This window comes from Balaenoptera physalus, assembly GCF_965194825.1.
Source record: "Balaenoptera physalus genome assembly, chromosome: 16".
Classification (NCBI taxonomy): domain Eukaryota; kingdom Metazoa; phylum Chordata; class Mammalia; order Artiodactyla; family Balaenopteridae; genus Balaenoptera; species Balaenoptera physalus.
The window spans coordinates 25,608,844-25,634,138 of record NC_138898.1 but is presented as its reverse complement, the minus strand read 5'-3'; the positions used below and the strand labels follow the sequence as shown (position 1 = coordinate 25,634,138).

Genomic DNA, 25,295 nt, shown 5'->3' with positions numbered 1-25,295 from the left:
TTGGGGGCATTGCTGCCCTGATTGACTTTATATATTCATTATATCTCTTCCCAAAATGTGACCACTGCAAACTAAGGCATAAAAATAATATTTGGGGATGTTTTCCTCTTGAGAAAGTGTCCTTGAATGTGCAAAGATGCGCCTTGTTGCCAGTGTCATGAATCCTTTTATATGTGTTGTGTTTATAACTGTGATCTCAGTGAAGGAAAACTTTGATTTAACATTCTCATTTGAACCTTTGGTCTCCATTTCTTGTACTTTAATTGAATTCAGCAGTTATTGGAGAATAAACACAGGGTACTTAAAGGAAAAGCTTGGAATTACTGAGAGGAACATAGCTCAATTTAAAGGTGATTATGGTAGCCCTGGCCCTATTATTAACGAAGTAGGTAACAAATTCCCTTTAATGGGAAAAAATAACTTTTTGAAGATATTAGAACATTACGCTTCATTATTAAGTCTTCTTCATATTAGCTCAGACCTAATTCTAACATCAAGTTAATCTACCTAATCTGACTTTCTGGGATTTGTTGCCGTCGAGTGTTATCAAACAGCTGCTTATTATGAATTGTCCTCATAGATGAAGTAGCCTGTGCTTAGCTTAGGGTCAGCTCTACTTTTCTGTTTTTTGGACAATATACATCGTAAATGACATGCCTGGTATCAGAGATGTTGACTCCACTTCATTTTTCTTACTTAGAATAGTTGATATGTATAAACATGTATTTCATCATTTGTAGTAATTTATATACAACTGACTGATTCTATTTCCATGGCATGCAGTTGATGCTTACTTGTCTGGACAGTCCCACATTAGCTTTTTTTCCCCCTACTATTTCAGTTAATTTGTAAGAAGTCAAGAAAGAATGCCGTTGAGATAAGCTGAATTTATAACCTGGTTTCTTCCTTTCTCAGCCACTCTCCTCACTGTTAACTCTCATGTCACATCATCCCTTGACCTTGCTGCCTTGCCTTGGATTCCTAGGATTGCCATAACAAAGTACCATAAACTGGGTAGCTTAAAACAACACTATTCTCTCACAGTCCAAGAGGCCAGAAGTCCAAAATCAAGGTGTCAGCAGGGTGGATTCCTTCTTGGCCTCAGAGGAAGAATCTATTCTATACCTGTCTCCTAGCTTCAGGTGTTTGCTGATAATCCTTGGCATTCCTTGGCTTGTAGATGGCAACATTCCAATCTCTGCCTCCATTGTCACATGCGTTCTCTCTGTGGGACTATGTCTGTCTTCACGTAGTAGACTTCCCTCTGTGTGTGTGTCTGTCTTTTCTCCTCTTCTTATAAGGACATCATTCATACTGGATTTAGGAACTACCCAGATAATCCAGGGTGATCTCCTCCCCTCAAGATCCTTTACTTAATTATATCTTCAAGGACATTTTTTCCAAATAAGGAAACATTCACAGTTCAAGGAATTAAGAGGTAGACACATTTTGGGGGGCCACCATTCAGCCTATTATACTAAGTAAGCATCTTCTTCACTTCTCAGTCCTCTAGGTAAATATGTTGGTATTTCAGATTGTTGTCACTATTTTTATTTAATAGAAAATTCTGATTTCCATTCCTTTTATTCTCTACAGTTGGTGCTGACAAAAGGGTGCCAGCAATGCCTGGATCGCCTGTGGAAGTGAAGATACAGTCAAGATCCTCACCTCCCACCATGCCACCCCTCCCACCAATAAATTCTGGAGGACCTAGGCCAGTGTCATTCACTCCTACAGCATGTGAGACCTCTTAATTACTTGGGTTTGTGGTTCACAGTGACATTTGGATCTAAATGAATGTCATTAAGCCTTCTATATATACTACTCAACATTTTCAAAATGGCTGTTAACACACACACATGTATCTTGGTTGTTTCTTTTCTAAGTTGCTTTTTCCCTCTGAGAATAGTACATAGCTGATTTAGGTATTTGGAAATTTAGTAGTCTAAATATTTTGTTTTCATACTTTTTGGCTTGTAATTATCTATTTTAATTTCTTTGGCTCTAAAATAATGAATTTTAATTATTATATTGATTAATAGGATTCAAAGTAAGTTTCATAAAATGATTGAACTACTCCAGGACTGTCATGGTAAGGCTTTTTACAAAAAAATTGATTATTTTATTAGTTTACTAGGGCTGCTGTAACAGAATACCAAAGACCAGGTGGCTTAAACAACAGAAATTAATTTTTTCACAGTTCTGGAGGTTAGAAGTCCAAGATCAAGATATCAGCCAGTTTGGTTTCTTCGGAAGCCTCTCTCCTTGTCTTGCAGATAGCTGCCTTCTTGCTCTGTCCTCTCATAGCCTTTCCTTGTGCATGTGCATCCTTGGTGCTTCCTCCTCTTCTTATAAGTACAACAGTCATATTGGATTAGGACCTAGGCAGATGACTTCATTTAACCTTTAAGGGCCCTATCTCCAAATATAATCACATTCTGAGGTACTGGGGGTCAGAACTTCAACATAGGAGTTTGGGAGTGGGATACAGTTTAGTCCATAACAATTATATTAGACAATGAATAAAAGTTGTTCAGCCTTACTAGTCACCAAGGAAATGCAAACTAAAACCCAATGTAGTACCACATACACCCACAAGAATGTTCAGAATGAAAAAGAATATCAAGTTTTGGTGAGTATGTGTGGAGCAACTTGAACTATCATACATTGTTAATGAGAAAAATTTTTAGTAGTATCTACTAAAGCTGAATTTCCCCAAACCCTGTAACTCCGCAAATTTAGTCCTAAAACCTCAATTTAAAAAAGAAGGTTTAATTATTTATTGTCCCAAAACATTTGAAATTGAGTAACTGGCAGCTGTAAAAATTTGAGCCAAAGTTTATGAAATGAAGTTTGATATCCTTTTTTCTTAAATTGTATTTTTTATCTCAAAGTTAAACAGCCTTAGATAAAGATACTATCTTGACGTGAAACAGATTTAAACCCAGGATGTCATTCAAATTTCAAGATATAGACAGTAGGGGTGTGTGTGTGTGTGTGTGTGTGTGTGTGTGTGTGTGTGTGGTCAACCCTTTTGACCCCCATATTTGACTGTTTAGGGATGAATATGTTTTATTTCAGAAAATGTGATCATACACTTTCACTGAAGAAATTGTAAAACAGCCCATGTAAGTGTCAGGGTGGCGAAAAGCGTAGTAATGTATATTTTTACAGGTTGCTTCAAAAGAGGGCAGCTCTCCAATGGCAATGAACCTTTCTGTGAACACAAAGAAATGATACACCATTGCAGCTGATTTTCTGTATTGCTGAGGTTGAGTGTTGAGCCTTCCTTTCCAGTAGCTCTAGCGTCCTTTACTGGAAGACACAGTAGAGACACCCTCTTTTTCTCAGCCTGTTAACCTTTTATGCAGTGAGCCATACACATACAGCATACACAGTTCATAACAGCTTAGCTAATTATGATATACACAGATGTGTGTTCAGTCAAGAAGTAGACAGTTTTTCAAGGCAGTATAAATATAGAAAGAAATAAGTATAATTTGGTAAGTAAAATAATGGAAGCATGTACTTGGGCAGCACAAAGGAAAGTTATTAAATCTAGTAGGAGCAGTGGAGTCTCTCAAATAATGCTTCTTAATACAGATGATATGTTTTTAGACTTAGTGTTACTTTCTTAAATTTTCAAGCCTGGATATGATTAAGTGAAAAATCTATTGACACTTAGGCACTAGGTAATTTTATTTCATTCATCAGGGAAGAAGGAGCTTTGCCTCCAAGAACATAGCTCTAGAGTTGTGTTCCAAATTAAAACTACAAGAAATGACTGTTAAGAACAATGGGCAGGGACTTCCCTGGTGCTGCAGTGGTTAACAATCCACCTGCCAATGCAGGGGACACAGGTTCGATCCCTGGTCCTGGAAGATCCCACATGCCACGGAGCAAGTAAGCCCATGCGCCACAACTACTGAGCCCGTGCGCCTAGAGCCCATGCTCTGCAACAAGAGAAGCCACCTCAATGAGAAGCCTGCACACCGCAACAAAGAGTAGCCCCAGCTCGCCACAGCTAGAGAAAGCCCACATGCAGCAACAAAGACCCAATGCAAATAAAAATTAAAATAAATACATAAATTTATTAAAAAAAGAAAAAAGAACAACAGGTAAATAGAAAAACGTAATTAATCACATGTATTATAATTTGAGCAGAAATATAGAATGGAAGTGTCCCATATGGTATCTAGAAAATGCTGTATTGAATGACCAAGAATTTGGCACTGTCAAGGCAGGGAAAAACTGATTTTGATGGACATGAATATTCCGAGTGGTCAAAGAGATATATATCTCATTGCAGGAATAGGTCATTAAACCTATAGCCTAGAAAAAACATTTCTCACATTAACACAACTCTCTGCTTTCTGATTATCTTGTTCAAATGCTATATATATATATATGTTTTAATATAAATTTATTTATTTAATTTATTTTTGGCTGCATTGGGTCTTTGTTGCTGCGTGCGGGCTTTCTCTAGTTGTGGCGAGCAGGAGCTACTCTTCGTTGCAGTGCATGGGCTTCTCATTGCAGTGGCTTCTCTTGTTGCGGAGCACGGGCTCTAGGTGCACGGGCTTCAGTAGTTGTGGCATGCGGGCTCAGTAGTTGTGGCTTGCGGGCTCTAGAGTGCAGGCTCAGTAGTTGTGGCGCACAGGCTTAGTTGCTCTGTGGCATGTGGGATCTTCCCAGACCAGGGCTTGAACCCGTGTCCCCTGCATTGGCAGGCGGATTCTTAACCACTGTGCCACCAGGGAAGCCCCCGAATGCTATATTTTAATTGACTGCTTAGATTATTTGGAAACCTGAGGTTGGGAAGGAGATGTCACATAAAAGATGGGCATGAGTGTCCAGTCATTGGAAATACATATTCTACCAGACTCCTCTCATGCAGCCCATTGCAAGAAGTCTTAAAAACTACCCATCCCTCCCCTTGGCACCTGTAGAATTTAGATGTCCCTTCTCTTTGCTCTTGTAGCACTCATACTCTTCTAACACTTTATGTTATTCTGTTACCATTTTTTACCTGGCAACCTGTCTCACTATAAAGCAACATTGTTGAGGGCTGAAAACGTGTCTTGTATACTCTTTTAACATGTGATTTACAAAATTCAAATGAATAAATGAAGGCAAATGCAAAAAAAGAAGAAATTAACAGAGATCCTTATGTTTTGCACTTAAACCAAGTCTTTCTTTTAGTGAGCAACGGCATCAACCATTCTCCTCCCACCCTGAATGGTGCCCCCTCACCACCACAGAGATTCAGCAATGGTCCTGCCTCTTCCACATCATCTGCACTAACAAATCAACAGTTGCCAGCCACTTGTGGTGCCCGGCAGCTGAGCAAGTTGAAACGTTTCCTCACCACTCTGCAACAGTTTGGCAATGACATCTCACCTGAGATTGGGGAGAAGGTGCGGACTCTTGTTCTAGCACTGGTGGTAAGTACATCACTGTCGACAGCTGCTTGAGTATATGGCTCAGAACTGAAGCCAGCAGAGAAGTTGTACATACTTCTCCTCATTCCCTAACTTGTAGCAGTGTGGCAGATTCTACAGTCTAGATTAGTTTAACTTGTATAATAATGTTGAATCATGGATTTCAGTTGTGGATAATGTTTATCAAAGAAACAAAAGCAAAATCTATAACGTTTACCGTATTGTTTCTTATGGTATCAATTTAATTCCGATAAACAACTTTGAATTTCTCTTAAAAGTGAGTTTCAACAGGCCCGCTGAGGTTCAACGAAGTTTTGTTCCTTAATATATTCAGTGCCTGGTGCATTGTTTCCAAACCAGAGAAAAAAGACAAATGGTTTAATTTTCAAGATAATTATTTGTGAAATTACAAGTTTTGTGGTCTAAATAAATAGTATCAAAGGGATTACATTCTTCAGCTCCTCATGCAAATACAAAATTAAAATTAAAATTTCTTTAGGATTTCCACACAAATTAAAATTTCTTTAGGATTTTCAAGGAACACATTTTTTTTCCATACTGAGTGGCGAATCCATGATATAAGGTAGTGATCTTCTTACATTGACAGCTGGGAGGGGTTTGACTCTTAGTGTATATAAGGGACAAGCTTCCAGTTCTTAATGTTTGTAAATTGAATTCCTCAAGATTTACCTCAACTAAAAGCACACTGTGCTCCTACGTATTACCCTCTGTATGTGATAAAGATGAATCACAGTACTAAACTTTTACCAGGCAGTTCTCAAAGTGTAATTAGGGACCCCTAGGATTTCTCGAGACCCTTTTTGGAAGTCCAGGAGGTCAAAAACATTTTCATAATAATACTAAAATGTTACTTGCCTTTTGACTCTTATTCTCTCATGACTGTATTGTGGAATTTTATAGAGGCTGCATGACATAGGATGTTGAAACAGGTTAAATGCAGAAGCAGATTAGGAGAATCCAGCTCTCTTTTATTAAGCTAGATAGCAGAGAGATTTGCAAAACTGTACAAACAGTGCCATTCTCCTTACTACATTTTTTAACCATTTTTAAAAATTGAAGTATAGTTAATTTACAATGTTGTGTTAGTTTCAGGTGTACAGCAAAGTGATTCAGTTATATTCTTTTTCAGATTCTTTTCCATTATAGGTTATTACAAGGTATTGAATATAGTTCCCTGTGCTATACAGCAGGTCCTTGTTGTGTATCTATTTTATACATAGTAGTGTGTATCTGTTAATCCCAAATTCCTAATTTATTCCTTCCCCACTTTCCCTTTTGGTAAACATAGTTTTGTTTTCTATGCCCGTGAGTCTATTTCTGTTTTGTAAACAAATTCATTTATATCATTTTTTTAGAGTCAACATTTAAGTGATAATTGGAATTCCCTGGCAGTCCAGTGGTTAGGACTCTGTGCTTTCACTGCTGTGGACCATGGTTCAATCCCTGGTTGGGGAACTAAGATTCTGCAAGCTGTGCCACACAGCCAAAAAAAAAAAAATTTCAGTGATATCATACGCTATTTGTCTTTCTCTGCCTGACTTACTTCACTTAATATGATAATCTCTTTCTAGATCCATCCATGTTGCTGCAAATGGCATTATTTCATTCTTTTTTATGACTTAGTAATATTCCATTGTGTGTATATGCTGCATCTTCTTTATCCATTCCTCTGTCGATGGACATTTAGGTTGTTTCCATATCTTGGCTATTGTAAATACTGCTGCTGTGAACATAGGGGTGCATGTATCTTTTCAAATTATAGCTTTGTCCAGATATATGCTCAGGAGCATATGGCAACTCTATTTTTAGTTTTTTGAGGAAACGCCATACTTTTCTCCATAGTGGCTGCACCAATTTACATTCCCACCAACAGTGGGAATGTAAAAGAAAAAGGAGGTTTCCTTTTTCTCCATACCCTCTCCAGCATTTATTATTTGTAGACTTCTTAATGATGGCCATTCTGACCAGCGTGAGATGGTACCTCATTGTAATTTTGATTTGCATTTCTCTAGTAATTAGCAGTGTTGAGCATCTTTTCATGTGCCTGTTGGCCATCTGTATGTCTTCTTTGGAGAAACGTCTGTTTTGGTCTTCTGCCTATTTTTTTTTAATTGGGTTGTTTGTTTTTTTGATATTAAGCTATATGAGCTGTTTGTATATTTTGGAGATTAACCTCTTGTCGGTTGCATTGTTTGCAAGTATTTTCTCCCAGCGTGTAGATTGTCTTTTCATTTTGTATATGGATTCCTTTGCTGGGCAAAAGCTTTTAAGTTTAATTAGATCCTATTTGTTTATTTATTTTTTTATTTCCATTACTCTAGGAGATGGATCCAAAAAAAGTATTGCTGTGATTTATGTCAAAGAGTGTTCTGCCTATGTTTTCCTCTAGGAGTTTTACAGTATCCAGTCTTATATTTAGGTCTTTAATCCATTTTGGGTTTATTTTTCTATATGGTGTTAGAGAATGTGCTAATTTCATTCTTTTACATATAGCTGTCCAGTTTTCCCACCACCACTTATTGAAGAGACTGTCTTTTCTGCATTGTATATTCTTGCCTCCTTTGTTGTAGATTAATTGACCATAAGTGCATGGGTTTATTTCTGGGCTTTGTGTCCTTTTCCGTTGATCTGTGTGTCTGTTTTTGTGCCAGTACCATACTTTCTTGATTACTGTAGCTTTGTAGTATAGTCAAATTAGGGAGTGTGATTCCTCCAGCAGTGTTTTTTCTCAAGATTGTTTTGGCTATTTGGCGTCTTTTGTGTTTCCACACAAATTAAAATTTTTTTTGTTCCAGTTCTGTGAAAAATGCCATTGGTGATTTGATAGGGATTGCATTGAATCTGTAGATTTCCTTGGGTAGTATGGTCATTTTAACAATATTCGGTCTTCTAATCCAAAAACAAGGTATATCTTTGCATCAGTTTGTGTCATCTTCAGTTTCTATCATCAGTGTCTTATAGTTTTGGGGTACAGGTATTTTCCCTCCTTAGGTACATTTATTCCTAGGTATTTTATTCTTTTTGATGCAGTGTTAAATGGGATTGTTTGCTTAATTTCTCTTTCTGATATTTCATTGTTAGTGTATAGAAATGCAACAGATTTTTGTATCCTGCAACTTTATTGAATTCACTGATGAGCTCTAGTAGTTTTCTGGTAGCATCTTTAGGATTTTCTGTATGTAGCATCATGTCGTCTGCAAACAGTGACAGTTTTACTTTTACTTTTCCAGATTGGATTCCTTTTATTTTTTTTTTCTTCTCTGATTGCTGTGGCTGGGACTTCCAAAACTATGTTGAATAAAAATGGCAAGAGTGGGCATCCTTGTCTTGTTCCTGATCTTAGAGGAAATGCTTTCAGCTTTTCACCATTGAGTATGCTGTTAGGTGTCGGTTTGTCATATATGGCCTTTATTATGCTGAGGTATGTTCTCTCTGTGGCCACTTTCTGAAGAGTTTTTATCATAAATGGATGTTGAATTTTATCAAAAGCTTTTTCTGCATCTGTTGAGATGATCATATGGTTTTTATTCTTCAGTTTGTTAATGGTGTATAACATTGATTAATTTGTGGTGATCATGATGTATAATCCTTTTAATGTGTTGTTGGATTCTGTTTGCTAGTATTTTGTTGAGGATTTTTGCATCTGTGTTCATCAGTGGTATTGGCCTGTAATTTTCTTTTGTTTTGTAATATCTTTATCAGGGTGATTGTGACCTCATAGAATGAGTTCAGAAGTGTTCCTCCCTCTGCCATTTTTTGGAATAGTTTCAGAAGGATAGGTATTAACTCTTCTTTAAATGTTTGGTATAATTCACCTGTGAAGCCATCTGGTCTTGGACTTTTGTTTGTTGGGAGTTTTTAAGTTGCTTATTTAATTTCTTTTTTTTTTTTTAATTTTATTTATTTTTGGCTGTGTTGGGTCTTTGTTGCTGCGTGCGGGCTTTCTCTAGTTGTGGCAAGCGGGGGCTACTCTTTGTTGCAGTGCGCGGGCTTATTGCGGTGGCTTCCCTTGTTGCGGAGCACGGTCCCTAGAGCACGTGGGCTTCAGTAGTTGTGGCTCACAGGCTCTAGAGTGCAAACTCTGTAGTTGTGGCTCACTGGCTTAGTTGCTCTGCAGCATGTGGGATCTTACCGGACCAGGGATCGAGCCCATGTCCCCTGCATTGGCAGGCAGATTTTTAACAACTGCGCCACCGGGGAGGTCCCAGGTTGCTTATTTAATTTCATTACTGGTAATTGGCCGGTTCATATTTTCTGTTTCTTCCTGGTTCAGTCTTGGCAGATTGTACATTTCTAAGAATTTGTCCATTTCTTCTAGGTTGTCCATTTTTTTGGTATATAGCTGCTCTGAGTAGTCTCTTAAGATCCTTTGTGTTTCAGTGGTGTCAGTTGTAACTTCTCCTTTTCTGATTTTATTGATTTGGGCCCTCTCCCTTTTTTTTCTTGATGAGGCTGGCTAAAGGTTTATCAATTTTGTTTATCTTTTCAGAGAACCAGTTTTTAGTTTCATTGATGTGTTCTGTTTTTTGTGTTTTTTTTTAGCCTCTACTTCATTTATTTCTGCTGTGATCTTTATGATTTCTTTCCTTCTACTAACTTTGGGTTTTGTTTGTTCTTCTTTCTCTAGTTGCTTTAGGTATAAGTTTATGTTGTTCATTTGAGAGTTTTCATGTTTCCTGAGGTAAGCTAGTATCACTATAAACTTCCCTCTTAGAACTGCTTTTGCTGTGTCCCATGGGTTTTGGATTGTTGTGTTTTCGTTTTCATTTGTCTCTAGGTATTTTTTAATTTCCTCTTTGATTTCTTCAGTGATCCATTGGTTGTTCAGTAGCATGTTGTTTAGCCTCCATGTGTTTGTGTTTTAAAAGATGCTTGATAAGATTTCAGTTTTCTTAAATTTACCAAGTCTTGCTTTCTTGCCCAGCATGTGATCTGTCCTGGAGAATGTTCCATTTACACGTGAAAAGAATTTGTATCCTGCTGCTTTCAGATGGAATGCCCTATAAATATCAATTAAGTCCATCTGGTCTAATGTGTCATTTAAGGCCTGTGTTTCCTTACTGATTTTCTGTCTGGATGTTCTGTCCATTGATGTAAGTGGGGTATTAAAGTTCCCCACTATTATTGTGTTACCATCAGTTTCTCCTTTTATGTCTGTTAACATTTGCCTTATAAATTGAGGTGCTCCTATGTTGGGTGCATATGTATTTACAATTGTTCTGTCTACTTCTTGGATTGATCCTTTGATCATTATGTTTGTTTGTTTGGGTTTTTTTGGCCGCGCTCCTTAGCTTGTGGGATCTTAGTTCCTTGACCAAGGATTGAGCCCAGGCCCTCGACAGTGAGAGCACGGAGTCCTAATTACTGGACCGCTAGGGAATTCCCAGTCATAGCCATTTTCTTTCTTTCTTTTTTCAAAAAAATGTTTATTTGTTTATTTTATTTATTTGGTTGCACCGGGTCTTAGTTGCGGCAGGCGTGTTCCTTAGTTGCGGATTGGTGGCTTCTTAGTTGTGACACACAAACTCTTCATTGCAGCATGCATGTGGGATCTAGTTCCCTGACCAGGGATCGAACCCAGGCCTTCTGCATTGTGAGTGCGGAGTCTTAACCACTGCGACACCAGGGAAGTCCCCACAGTCTTTATTTTAAAGTCTCTTTTGTCTGATATGAGTATTGCTATTCCAACTTTCTTTTGATTTCCATTTGCATGGAATACCTCTTCCCATCTCCTCACTTTCAGTCTGTATTTGTCTCGAGATCTGAAGTGAGTCTCTTGTAGGCAGCATATATATGGGTCCTGTTTTTGTATCCATTCAGCAGTCTGTCTTTTGGTTGGAGCATTTAGTCCATTTACATTTAGAGTAATTATTGATATGCATGTACCTATTGCCATTTCGTTAATTGTTTTGGATTTGTTTTTGTAGGTCTTTTTTCACCTTTCTTCTTTTGTTCTCTTCTGTGATTTGATGACTATCTTTAGTGTTGTGTTTGCATTCCTATTTCTTTTTTTTTTAAACATCTTTATTGGAGTATAATTGCTTTACGACGGTGTGTTAGTTTCTGCTTTATAACAAAGTAAATCAGTTATACATACACATATGTTCCCATATCTCTTCCCTCTTGCGTCTCCCTCCCTCCCACCCTCCCTATCCCACCCCTCTAGGTGGTCACAAAGCACCGAGCTGATCTCCCTGTGCTATGCGGCTGCTTCCCACTAGCTATCTATTTTACATTTGGTAGTGTATATATGTCCATGCCACTCTCTCACCCTGTCACATCTTACCCTTCCCCCTCCCCATATCCTCAAGTCCATTCTCTAGTAGGTCTGTGTCTTTATTCCCGTCTTGGCACTAGGTTCTTCATGACCTTTTTTTTTTTTTTCCCTTAGATTCCATATATATGTGTTAGCATACTGTATTTGTTTTTCTCTTTCTGACTTACTTCACTCTGTATGACAGACTCCAACTCTATCCACCTCACTACAAATACCTCCATTTCGTTTCTTTTTATGGCTGAGTAATATTCCATTGTATATATGTGCCACATCTTCTTTATCCATTCATCCGATGATGGACACTTAGGTTGCTTCCATGTCCTGGCTATTGTAAATAGAGCTGCAATGAACATTTTGGTACATGACTCTTTTTGAATTCTGGTTTTCTCAGGGTATATGCCCAGTAGTGGGATTGCTGGGTCGTATGGTAGTTGTATTTTTAGTTTTTTAAGGAACCTCCATACTGTTCTCCATAGTGGCTGTATCAATTTACATTCCTACCAACAGTGCAAGAGTGTTCCCTTTTCTCCACACCCTCTCCAGCATTTATTGTTTCTAGATTTTTTGATGATGGCCATTCTGACCGGTGTGAGATGATATCTCATTGTAGTTTTGATTTGCATTTCTCTAATGATTAATGATGTTGAGCATTCTTTCATGTGTTTGTTGGCAATCTGTATATCTTCTTTGGAGAAATGTCTATTTAGGTCTTCTACCCATTTTTGGATTGGGTTGTTTGTTTTTTTGATATTGAGCTGCATGAGCTGCTTGTAAATCTTGGAGATTAATCCTTTGTCAGTTGCTTCATTTGCAAATATTTTCTCCCATTCTGAGGGTTGTCTTTTGGTCTTGTTTATGGTTTCCTTTGCTGTGCTCCTATTTCTTTTGTGTATGTATATTTATTATAGATTTTGTATAGCAGCCTGTATATATAGGTTTTTGTATAGCAGGTTTTTGTATAGCAGCCTATATATATATGTGCTTGTTTTAAGTTGCTGATCTCTTACTGTCAAATGGGTTTTAGATACCCTGCATTTGTACTCTGCTCCCCTCACAATTATTGTTTCTGATATTATATTTTACATCTAATTGTTCCGTGTGTTTCTTTTTTTTTATATATAAATTTATTTATTTATTTTTGGCTGCGTTGGGTCTTTGTTACTGCACGTGGGCTTTCTCTAGTTGTGGTGAGCAGGGGTTACTCTTAGTTACAGTGCGTGGTCTCCTCATTGTGGTGTCTTCTCTTGTTGTGGAGCACAGGCTCTAGGTGTGCGGCTTCAGTAGTTGTGGCACACGGACTCAGTAGTTGTGGCTTGCAGGCTCTAGAGCACAGGCTCAGTAGTTGTGGTGCATGGGTTTAGTTGCTCTGCGGCATGTGGGATCTTCCGGACCAGGGCTTGAACCCATGTCCCCTGCATTGGCAGGCAGATTCTTAACTACTGTGCCACCAGGGAAGTCCGTTTTGTGTGTTTCTTAACTGCTTATTGTGGATACAGAAATTTTACTACTTTTGTCTTTCAACCACCTCCCCAGTAGCTTTGTATATGGATGATTTCCTACCTTTATTGTATATTTGCCTTTACCAGTAAGCTTTTCCATTTCATAATTTTCTTGTTTCTAATTATGGCCTTTTCTTTTCTGCCTAGAGAAGTTCCCTTAGCATTTGTCATAAAGCTGGTTTAGGGTGCTGAATTCTTTTAGCTTTTGCTTGTCTGTTAAGCTTTTGATTTCTCCACCAAATCTGAATGAGAGCCTTGCTGGGTAGAGTATTCTTGGTTGTAGGTTTTTCTCTTTCATCACTTTAAGTGTATTGTGCCACTCCCTTCTGGTCTGCAGAGTTTCTGCTGAAGAAAATCAGCTGATAGCCTTATTAGGAGTTCCTTTGTGTGTTATTTGTTGCTTTTTCCTTATTGCTTTTAATATTCTCTCTTTATCTTTAATTTTTGTCATTTCAATTACAGTTTGTCTTGGTGTGTTTCTCTGCAGGTTAGTCTTGTATGGCAGGGGTCCCCAACCCCTGGGCCGCGGACCAGTAGCAGTCCGTGGCCTGTTAGGAGCCAGGCCGCACAGCAGGAGGTGAGTGGCAGGAGAGTGAGCTAAGCTTCGTCTGCCGCTCCCCATCGCTCGCGTTAATACCTGAACCATCCCATCACCCACCCCGCCCCCTGTGGAAAAATTGTCTTCCATGAAACCAGTCCATGGTGCCAAAAAGGTTGGGGACTGCTGCTGTATGGGACTCTGCACATCCTGGACTTGGGTGACTATTTCCTTTCCCATGTTAGGGAAGTTTTCGGCTATTATCTCTTCACACATTTTCTCAGGCCCTTTCTCTCTTTTTCTACTCCTTCTGGGTCCCCTATAATGCAAGCATTAGTGCACTTGATGTTGTTCCAGAGGTCTCTTACACTGTCTTCATTTCTTTTCATTCTTTTTTCTTTTTGATGGCAGTGATTTCCACTACTCTGTGTTTCAGCTCACTGATCCATAATTCTGCCTTGTTTAGTCTACTGTTGATTCCTTCTAGTGTATTTTTCATTTCCGTCATTATATTCTTCACTTCTGTTTGGTTGTTCTTTATATTTTCTAATTCTTTGTTAAAAACTTCTAGTTTATTGCTCTCTGCATCCATTTTCCTCCCAAGTCCTTTGATCATCTTTATGATCATTACTCTGAACTCTTTCTCGGGTAGATTGCCTATCTCCACATCACTTGTTCTTTTTCTGGGGTTTTATCTTGTTCCTTTGTCTGAAACATTCCTCTGTCACCTCATTTTTTTTAATGTTTATTTATTTGGCTGCACCAGGTCTTAGTTGCAGCACATGGGTTCTTCATTGCCATGTGAGGGATCTTTTACTTGCAGCAAGCAAGCAGGATCTTTTTTTTTTAGTTGCGGCATGCGGTGTCTTTAGTTGTGGCATGCAAACTCTTAGTTGCAGCATGTGGGATCTAGTTCTGTGACCAGGGATCGAACCCTGGCCCCCTGCATCCAGAGCGTGGAATCTTAGCCACTGGACCACCAGGGAAGTCCCTGCCTCATTTTGTCTAAATTGCTATTTGTATTTTTATGTATGTGATAGGTTAGTTACGTTTCTCAGCCTTGGAGAAGTGACCCTCTGTAGGAGATGTCCTATGTGTCCCAGCAATGCACTCCCCTCTCATCACCCAAGGGCCACAGGCCAGCTGGTTCCAGGGTAATGTCTCACCTCCGTTTGCAGACTTGCAGCAAAAATCTGTATCCACCACAAGTGCTTGAAGTTATTGCCTTTTCGAAGAAAAACACACTTCTGGCAGCAAATTGCATCTCTTGTGGAATCTTGCTTAACTTCAGTACCGCAGCCAATGCCATGCTGCACCAAGTCTGTATACTACATTTTTGTGATAAGTACAGTTATTTTGAAATGAGTTAATAATAAATATTGTTTAAATTCTCAGTTTTAATTTCAGATATAGTGATTATCAATAGATGTAACCCATATTAGAGGGATTATGAGACTAAAATGTTTATGAACTGCTGCTTTAAAAGATGACTCAGTATTGTACAGAGGAAACCACTTTCATACAAGGCAAAGTGCAATAAATGACTTTTTCATCATTTGAGATTCTATCCCTATTGTTTTGTATAGCTGTAGGTGGTTCATTGTCATTGCTGTATAATGTTTCATTGTAGGAATATACCACAGTTTATACTTTTTGATGGACATTTGAGTTGTTTATATTCTGAGGCAGCATCAGGGGTCCCCCAGTACCACCCCCATGTCTTGAGATTTGCTAGAATTGTCCGGACTTGGCGTATAGTTGTGCTCACAGCTAAGTTTTTTTTTTTTTTTGGCTGCGTCAGGTCTTAGTTGCGGCCCACAGGATCTTTGTTGAGGCATGCGGGATCTTTCGTTACAGCGTGCAGGCTCTTCATTGTGGTGCACAGGCTTCTCTTTAGTTGTGGCATGCAGGATTTCTCTTCTCTAGTTGTGGCGCGCAGCTTCCAGAGCGCGTGAGCTCTGTAGTTTGTGGCACACGGGCTCTAGATGAGGCGCGCGAGCTCAGTAGTTGTGGCACGCGGGCTTAGTTGTCCTGCAGCATGTGGGGTCTTAGTTCCCTGATGAGAGATCAAACCTGCGTCCCCTGCATTGCAAGGCGGATTCTTTACCACTGGACCACTAAGGAAGTCCCTAAGATTTAATACAGAGGCATAATAAGGACACACAGCTGGATCAGAAAGGTGAGAAACACAGTTGGGATCCGGAGGAATCCATATATAGGCTTCCTTTTTCTCCTCTATGAACGGTTGCACAGAGTTCACTCTTCCCCAGCAGTGAAAATACAACAACTTATGTGTGATGTTTCTGCCCAAGGAACCCCATTAAACCCTCAATGCCCAAGGTTTTTCCTGGAGTCTGGGCACATAGGCACTCTTGGCGTAGCACCTATGAAACTCCAGACTCATAGAAGGAAAAGTGGTGTTTAGCATCAATCAGAGTTTGTAAAAACAGTACCACCATCCATTAGGGAAACTTTTTGTTTGTTTGTTTGTTTGGGGTGGGAGTGGGGTCCCTTTATTGGTCAAATTTTAGAGTACTATGGAAAAGTCTTTCTGGCTCTAGACTAATAAAATTGGCCTTAAATGTCAAAATGAGTTTGAACATAATTGGAAGCAAAGTAGCCATCAGAATGTTATGCCAATTCCAGCAGCAAATTACTTTAAGTAGAGTCTGCTTAATTTCAAGAGTCAAAGAAAAAACTGACGGCTCATTTGCATGCGTGCACTCGCGCATGCACACACACACACACAGAAAGTGAAATTTTTTCTAGCTATGAAAGAATATGTAGATGTAGCCAATCATTTCTTTTAAATGGCTGTGCTTGGGTTAATGTTTCTTTTTTTTTTCCAAATTTTTAAAATTGTGTCATCATGAGAAGGTGGTAAAATACGTATAGCACAAAATTTACCATCTTAACCATTTTTAAGTGTACAATTCAGTGGTATTAAGTATATTCATTGTTGTGCAGCTATCACCACCGTCCACCTTCAGAACTCTTTTCATCTTTCAAAACTGTAACTCTGTGCCATTAAACAATAATTCCCCATTTCCTTCTTTCCCCAGCTTCTGTCAGCCACCATTTTACTTGACTACTCCAGGTACCTCCTATTAGTGAAATCACATAGTATTTGTCTTTTTGTAGCTGGCTTATTTCACTTAGCGTAATGTTGTCAAGGTTTATTCATGTTATAGCATGTGTTACAATTTTTTACCTTGCAAGCAGGCTTTCCTAAGGTTAGCAGTTGTAGACCAGCTGTATTAGCTCTTTTCTGTACAGGGGCCATTACAAATAATGAGCATTTTTATTTATGGTACATGTGTGCAAGCACTGCACTGAACAATGGAATTGTGATTTCATAGGGTATACATGTATATAAGTTTAGTATATAAGGTCAAATGGTTTTCCCAAGTTTTATACCAATTTATAATCTCACATACTGAGATTTTCATTCAGATCAGCGTCTTAGTCCTTTTAGGCTCTTAAGATAGAATACCATAGACTAGGTGGTTATAAACAACCAATATTCATCTCTCATAGTTCTGAAGGTTGGTAAGTCCAAGATCAAGGTGTCAGCAGATTTGGTGTCTGTTGAGAGCCCACTTCCTGGTTCATAGATGGCCATCTTCTCACTGTGTCCTCACAGGGTGGAATTGGCAAGAGAGCTCCCTGGTGTCTTTTTTTATAAGGGCACTAATGCCATTCACTAGGGCTCTGTCCTCATGACCTAGCCACCTCCCAAAGGCCTCACTTCCAAATATCAACACATTGGAAATGAGGTTTCAACATAGGAATTTTGAGGGCTTACAAAAACATATAGTCTATAGCAATTGATATTGAAACTATAAATATATTTGGAGACAGTACAAGGTGAGAAATGTTTGTTAAATTTAATATCCATTCATTGTTAAAAAAACAGCAAACCAATTATAGCAGGAACTTCCTTAATCTGATGACAGTTGTATGTATAAACACAGAACCTTTAGCAAGCCTATGCTAAGTGGTGAAATTTCAAAAGCTTTCCCTCTGATATTAGGAACCAGATAGGATCTCTTTTCTCTTCACTGTAATCCTGAACATTATAGCCTAGCAAATAAGATATAAGGATTGGAGGGACTTCCCTGGTGGTCCAGTGGATAAGACTCCATGCTTCCAATGCAGGGGGCCCAGGTTCAATCTTTGGTCAGGGAGCTAGATTCTGCATGCATGCAGCAACTAAGAATTCACATTCTGCAACTAAGAGTCCACGTGCCGCAACTAAGAAGTCCACTTGCCCAACTAAGAAGCCTGCATGCTGCAACGAACATCCCACGTGCCCCAACTAAGACCCAGCACAGCCAAAATAAATAAATAATGCATAAATAAATAATTTTTAAAAATATATAAGGATTAGAGAAACATAAATAAAACTGCCATTATTCATAGATAAAATGATTGCCTTATGTGTATTGCATTTGAGCTTACCAATCTGTTATTTTTCCTTTCTTTCCTTTCCTTTTTCTTTTTTCTTTTCTTTTTCCTTTTTCTTTTTCTCTTTTTTTCTACCATCTTGTTGAAAACTTTGTCTAATTTGGAGGAGAATTAACACCTTTAGATTATTATATTTCTGTATCTGTGAAAGCCTTATTTGGTCTTTTTTGTTTTATAGTTTTATTTTTATTTATTTATTTATTTTGGCTGCTTTGGGTCTTCATTGCTGTGCGTGGGCTTCCTCTAGTTGCGGCGAGTGGGGGCTACTCTGAGGTGTGGTGCAAGGGCTTCTCATTGCGATGGCTCCTCTTGTTCGGAGCACAAGCAATAGGTGCGCAGGCTTCAGTAGTTGTGACATGCGGGCTTTAGTAGTTGTGGTTCGTGGGCTCTAGAGTGCAGGCTCAGTAGTCGTGGTGCATGGGCTTAGTTGCTCCACAGCATGTGGGATCTTCCCGGACCAGGACTCGAACCCGTGTCCCCTGTGTTGGCAGGCGGATTCTTAACCACTGTGCCACCAGGGAAGCCCTTATTTGGTCTTGTATTTATGAAAGGAATCATTAAGACTTTGGCAGGCATATGTAAATGGAACAGTCATTCCATGTGGAGGAGACTTCATTAGCAAAGTCAGAAAAGGCCACACAGTTAGGTAGCAAGAGTTTAGTTCACCTGTGTGCATTTGGTGTTTCTGGTGTGTAAGAGAAGAGGTAAGGTGCTGGTGGTCCTTAACTGTACCAGGAAGCAAGCGTGGCAATTTCCACTGCAAGGTAAAGGTAAATGTTTTGTACTCTGGCTACTTATTTGGAGAATACACATTCTGGAAGGTAGTTTTATACCTTAAACTAGACAGTTCCTTTGACCTACCAGTATCTCTCCTTGACATTCATCCTAAAAAAATTATAAACAATGTGCACTAACATTATTTATAATGTCCAAAATATTTGAACCACCTAAACGTTCTATAAAAGCCTGAGTAAATGACAGTACCTCAGTTTAATGGAATATGATGTAGTCATATCAAGTCTGGTTCAGAAGTATAACAGAAAGGTATACTTCTTCCTATCCCTCCTGACAAATACAGCAAAAAAACAATGGACATTATGTATAAAACGAAAGTAAGAAGACTCTGAAAGATGGAGAGAAGAAGGCACATTGGCTAGTGACCTTGAGACTCAAGGAAGTACACAGCAGTGAGTTCCCTTGGCTTTGTGCTGTCATCATATATCCTGGACTGTGGTCTGGAGAAGCCAGTATTATGGAAATACTAATGAGCACAGACAAAAAGCAAACAAACCAAAACCCACCAAAAAAAGCCCCACCTCTTTCTAGCCAAAGGACTAGGAAAGGAGCAACCAAGCAAGATACAAAACTTTTGGGCAAAAATCACTCTGTGACAGTCAAACACCTCAGGAAAAAAACCACAATAAGGTACACCCTTCCCCCTCCCCATGAGGCCTATTGGGGAGCCTGAGCTCCCACCCCTGCCCAGCAGTAAGGAACCCCTCTTTCCTTCTACAAATCAACAGAGGTTGAGTGGGGAGCCTGGGATTATACCCCACCTGACAGCATCAAAGATTCTTCTCTTCCCAATGGCACACTATCAGAGGATGCCTCGAAAATAGAAGGCGTAGATAAGATCTGGAGTCTTACAACATAGAACCCAAAACATCCAGGATACAGCAGAAAATCACTTGTCATACCAAGAACTGACCATCTCAAGTGGAATGAGAAAAGGTAACCAACAAACATCAGTTAAGATGACCCAGATGTTTGAAATATGTGACGGGTTTTGAAGCAGCCATCATAAAAATGCTTCAGTGAGCAGTTATCAACACAAATGAAGAAATACAAAGCCTCAGCAAGGAAATAGAAGATATAAAGAACTAAATGGAAAGTTGAGAACTGACAAATATAATAATGAAATTAAAAACTCAGTGATGGGGACTTCCCTGGTGGCACAATGGATAAGAATCTGCCTGCGAATGCAGGGGACACAGGTTCGAGCCCTGGTCCTGGAAGATCCCACATGCCACAGAGCAACGAAGCCTGTGAGCCACACCTACTGAGCCTGTGCTCTAGAACTGGTGTGCCACAACCACTAAACTTGCATGCCACAACTGCTGAGCCTGCGCACCTGAAGCCCATGCTCTGCAACAAGAGAAGCCACCGCAAGGAGAAGCCCGCGCACCACAACAAAGAGCGACCCCCGCTCACAATGACTAGAGAAAGCCCGTGCAGCAACAAAGACCCAATGCAGCCAAATAAATAAATAAATAAATAAAAATTTTTAAAAAACAAAAAAACAACTCAGTGATGGACTCAACAATAGACTGTAGAGAACAGAGGAAAGAATCAGTGAGCTTGAAGCTGGAACGATAGAAAACTACCCAATCTATTTATTGGGAAGTCCACTACCCAATCTAAACAACATACAGAAAATAAGTAAAAAAACATCAACAGAACCTCAGGGATTTAAAAGAGTATAACAAAAGATCTGAGTCACAGTAGGAGGAGAGAAAGAATGTGGGGCTGAAATAATGCCTGGAAAGTTCCCAAATTTAACAAAAGATCCAAGCCTACAGATTCAGAAAGGCTGAGCATACCTCAAAGAAGACATCCCATCCCAGGAATTCCCCCGTTGTCCAGTGGTTAGGACTCCGAGTTCTCACTGCTGAGGGCCCAGGTTCAATTCCTGGTCAGGGAACTGGAATCCCACAAGCTCTGTGGTGTGGCCAAAAAAAAAAAACAACAAAAAGACATCCCATCCCCAAAAATCTTGAAAGCAACAGAGAAAGCATCAGTAACCATGGATGCCAGAAGGAAGTGGCATATTTTTCAAGTGCTGGGAGAAAAGATTGTCAACCCAGAATCTTGTATCTATCAAAAGTATCCTTCTGGAATGAAGGGTAGAAGGATCAAAATATTTTCACATGAAGTAAAACTAAGAGAATTTGTCTTCAGCAGACCTACACTAAAATAATGGCTAGGGAATTCCCTGGCGGTCCAGTGCCAGGCTGTCACTGCCGAGGGCCCGGGTTCCATCCCAGGTCGGGAAACTAAGATCCCACAAGCCGCAGGACGCGGCCAGAAAAAAAAAAAAAAGAAAGGCTAAAAGAGCTTCTTGAAACAGAAAGGAACGATAAAAGAAGGAGTCTTGAAATATCAGGTTAGGTGAAGGAAAAATGGAAAGAGTAAAAATATAAGTAAATACAATAGACTTTACTTCTCTTGGGTTGTCTAAATTATGTTTGATGGCTGAAGCAAAAATTATAACCTTGTCTGTTATGGTTGTCAGTATATATAAAGGAAATATTTAAAACAATTATTATTATAAACCAGGGAGGATAAAGGTAGATAGGGTTTCTATACTTCTTGGTCTTGATTTCAGTGGTGATAACGTGAATGTACACATGCCATAAAATGGCATAGAACTATACACACATATTACCATGGTAGTTTCCTAGTTTTGATATTGCACTATAATTACATAAAATATAAACATTGGGGGAACCTTGGTGCAGGATACAGAGGAACCTATCTGTGCTATTTTTTGCAACTTCCTATGATTATCATTATTCCAAAATCTTAAAAGATTAAAAAAAATTTTAGTCTGGTGGCCTATCTATACCCATTGTCTTGTAAGATCTCTGTAAGTGTTGCCCTTAGGATCCAGTGGACTAGATTCCCCTCATACTTTGCATTCTTACATTCTGCCTTCCTCAGAAGCATCTTTCTCAAGGCTGCACTTTCACTTCTTCAGATGGCACTTCTATAAAGCCTTCCTTGTCCCCCTATGTCTGCATGCCAGTAGTGTCCTGCAAACATGTACTGTGATCATACTGTAATGAATAGCTTACTTTTCAGTTTTCCCACTAGACTATGAGGAAACAAACAACTATGCTCTTATTTATTAAGTAATTGAATGGAGGGAAGGATAACAGAACAATGGCCTATCTTCCCTCTCGGATAGAGGATTGCCTGGCATCTATAGTATATATAGCCTTGAGTCCGTTTCTCTAACTTAAGTTAATCTTTTCCCTCCTTTGTCCATCCATAAGAAAACTTAGTCATTTCCTTTGGTCTTTCCATAGATTTAATCTACTTGTGTTTACTGTTTGAGGCCTGATTGCATTATTTGTAGTAGGGAGTGAATAGCATTCTCTTACACTTAATTTTTATTCCTGATTGCCGGTAGAGTTGGTTGCATTGTATACCTGTCATTTACTTAAAACAAGCACTCAGCTAAGGTTTAAAAGAACATTTTTGGTATGAAATGGGGTAAACTGTACAAACATTTTCATTTAACATGGTTAAATTTGATACACTCTTTTTTCCCAAAGGGAAATATTTTAGTTTTTTCTCAACATTGTATGATACATGTGGAAAATCCAACATAATTTCACATCCAGAAATAACTATTGTTGTAATTGTCCTTCCAGACACTTAAAATGCTATATAAATGTATGTGTGTTATTTTCAAAAATGGATTGTTAGAATATACTGCTATGTTCTCTGGTTTTTCACTTAGTATATTATAGACACCTTTCCTCAATGCATACAAATCTGTCCCCCACCTTAAGCGTTCTGATGTATGATGGTATTACGATTTTTAATGCAGTTTTGTGTTGAGGACCTATATGTTTTCCATTTCTTCTTGTTAAGAAACAATATTTTACTGATGAATAATTTGTGTGGTACATGTTACATCTTTGAACACTTGATGACTTTATAAAAATAAATCCTAGAAGTCATCATTGTTCTTTCAGACAAGCAAGAATTCAGATTGATGTTTTGTTTTGAACTTATTATTTTGCTGTGTTTTAGGGAATTGAAGTAAAAATAAAAATATTTTGTGAACTTTGAAGAAAATATTTGTATTGGTGCATTCCTCTTAGCAAAGGAGCTGAGAATCTTAGTTTAAAGAAGGACCTGAAAAAATACAGGGGAAGTGCTAATAACTTTCATGGGAATACTAAAATCTAACCAGTGGAAGTCTGCCCATTTGGAGGTGCTCTGATTTGCAAACAGACCACTGGAAGGTAGAAGGCATCTTTTTTTGTTGTTAACTTCCGATTTAGAAGATTTAGGGAACTGATGCTAGGAGGTAGGCAAAATCAATGAAGAAATGAACTTCTGAAGACATGAGGCTCCGAGTCATTAAGTTGATATCCTGGGCTGATTTGGGAACTGTTCAGCTGGAAACACTGTAAGCTTGGTTTCCTGTACCTGAGGTGACTTGTGATGAACCCCTCAATACAAGGAACCTGAGTGCCTCTCTTCACGAGAGGAAGGCAATGCCCTATTCTGCCCAGGCTGCTGAGCAGAGAGGGGAATTTGTTAGATTTGGGGTAGTAGAGAAGAAAATCAAGGAGGCTGAATTTCTTTCATAAAGGAAACAGAATTTGGTTAACCTTTGAGAGGGATTTGAGTTCACAATAGTGCTCTTGGAGTTATCCTTTTCCTTATTATTTCAAAGGGTTCAGCACTATCAGATTTATGTTAGAACACTGTCCAGTTTTAGAAGTTGAACAATGCTATTTATCTTTTCAGAACTCAACAGTAACAATTGAAGAATTCCATTGCAAGCTCCAAGAGGCTACAAACTTTCCTCTTCGTCCTTTTGTTATTCCATTCCTGAAGGTAATTTTTATGAGATTACTACTGGAATGTAATTTATCTTCAACATTTCCTCAAGATCTGTTACTGATCCCTGTTCTATGATCTACATCAGGGCAGCTTGCCACATTTTATATCTGTATTTTATTTGGGGCTGCTACAGAAGTGTGAGTGGTTTGCGAATAAGCTTTATGCTTGATGAGATGAGAGTTGCAAAAGCCTTGAGTCGTGGTCTGTATGCAGACACTGTTGGTGACACACAGAAGGAGCAGGTGGGGAGGCAGGGAGCAGGAGTAGAGTGGGATGGAGGTGCGCATGGCATGGAGGTTGGGCTCTTAGCAGAGGAAGTAACTGGACACAGTCTTTTGGTTGTGGCCAGGGGGTGAAGAGTGTGTGTTATGGGAGGAGGCTCTCAAAATAGAGGCCTTTGTAAGTTAGGACTAACCCTTAGGACAGGAGCATGTGGGAAGGCAGTGTTTACTTCTCTCCTCCCCCCAGTTAGTCTAGTTTCTAATTACGTCCTCTGGAATTAATGTCCCCTGGAACATAACTTTTGGGGACACTGTTTAAAATTATTATGCGTACCTGATAGGTGAGCCACTGTTAAATTTATATATAATATGCTCCTTTTTAAAAAAAAACTTTTTATTTTGAAATAATTTCATGCTCACAAAAAAGTTTCAAGATGGTACAATAAAATTCACATTCTCCAAATGTTGATATTTTATCACATCTGCATTATTATTCTCTTTTCTTTCCATTTATTTTTTCCTCAGAAATGTTTCAGGGTAAGCTGCAGACATGATACATCTAAATACTGATACTTTAGTATAATTATCAAATCAAGAAATTAACATTGATATTTATAACACTATTATCTATAGACCTTATTCATATTTCACCAGATGTCCCACAAATGTCCTTTTTAACAAAATGTCATTTTTTTTGCTCCTGTATCTAATTCAGGATCACATGTTGGATTACATTGTCATATCTCTTCAGTCCATTTTTGTAAATTAATTAATTTATTTATTTATTTATTTTTGGCTGTGTTGGGTCTTCGTTTCTGTGCGAGGGCTTTCTCTAGTTGTGGCAAGCGGGGGCCACTCTTCATCGCGGTGCGCGGGCCTCTCACTATCGCGGCCCCTCCCGTTGCGGGGCGCAGGCTCAGTAGTTGTGGCTCACGGGCCCAGCTGCTCCGCGGCATGTGGGATCCTCCCAGACCAGGGCTCGAACCCGTGTCCCCTGCATTGGCAGGCAGATATCTCAACCACTGCACCACCAGGGAAGCCCTCTTCAGTCCATTTTAATCTGGAACAGCTTCTCAGTCTTTTATGATTTGGACAGTTTTGAAGAGTACAGGATAGTTGTTTTATATCATATGTTTCAATTTGGATTTTTCTGATACTTCTTCATGATGAGAATGAGGTTATGCATTT

General features: G+C 39.0%; 1 protein-coding gene across 7 annotated transcripts in view; it reads left to right on the top strand.

Annotated features, from left to right (window-relative positions):
- The window catches only part of CBFA2T2 (CBFA2/RUNX1 partner transcriptional co-repressor 2), a 181,425-nt gene that overhangs the window by 125,973 nt on the left and 30,157 nt on the right, over positions 1-25,295 (top strand). For 6 of the 7 annotated variants that reach the window (XM_082432177.1, XM_082432174.1, XM_082432173.1 and 3 more), the window contains 3 exons: positions 1,597-1,740; positions 5,203-5,444; positions 23,791-23,880. In XM_082432177.1, the coding sequence (XP_082288303.1) occupies positions 1,623-1,740; positions 5,203-5,444; positions 23,791-23,880 (450 nt within the window). In that variant the 5' untranslated portion in view covers positions 1,597-1,622. The remainder of the gene's footprint in view (positions 1-1,596; positions 1,741-5,202; positions 5,445-23,790; positions 23,881-25,295) is intronic. The other variant, XM_082432176.1, reaches the window with a different exon arrangement.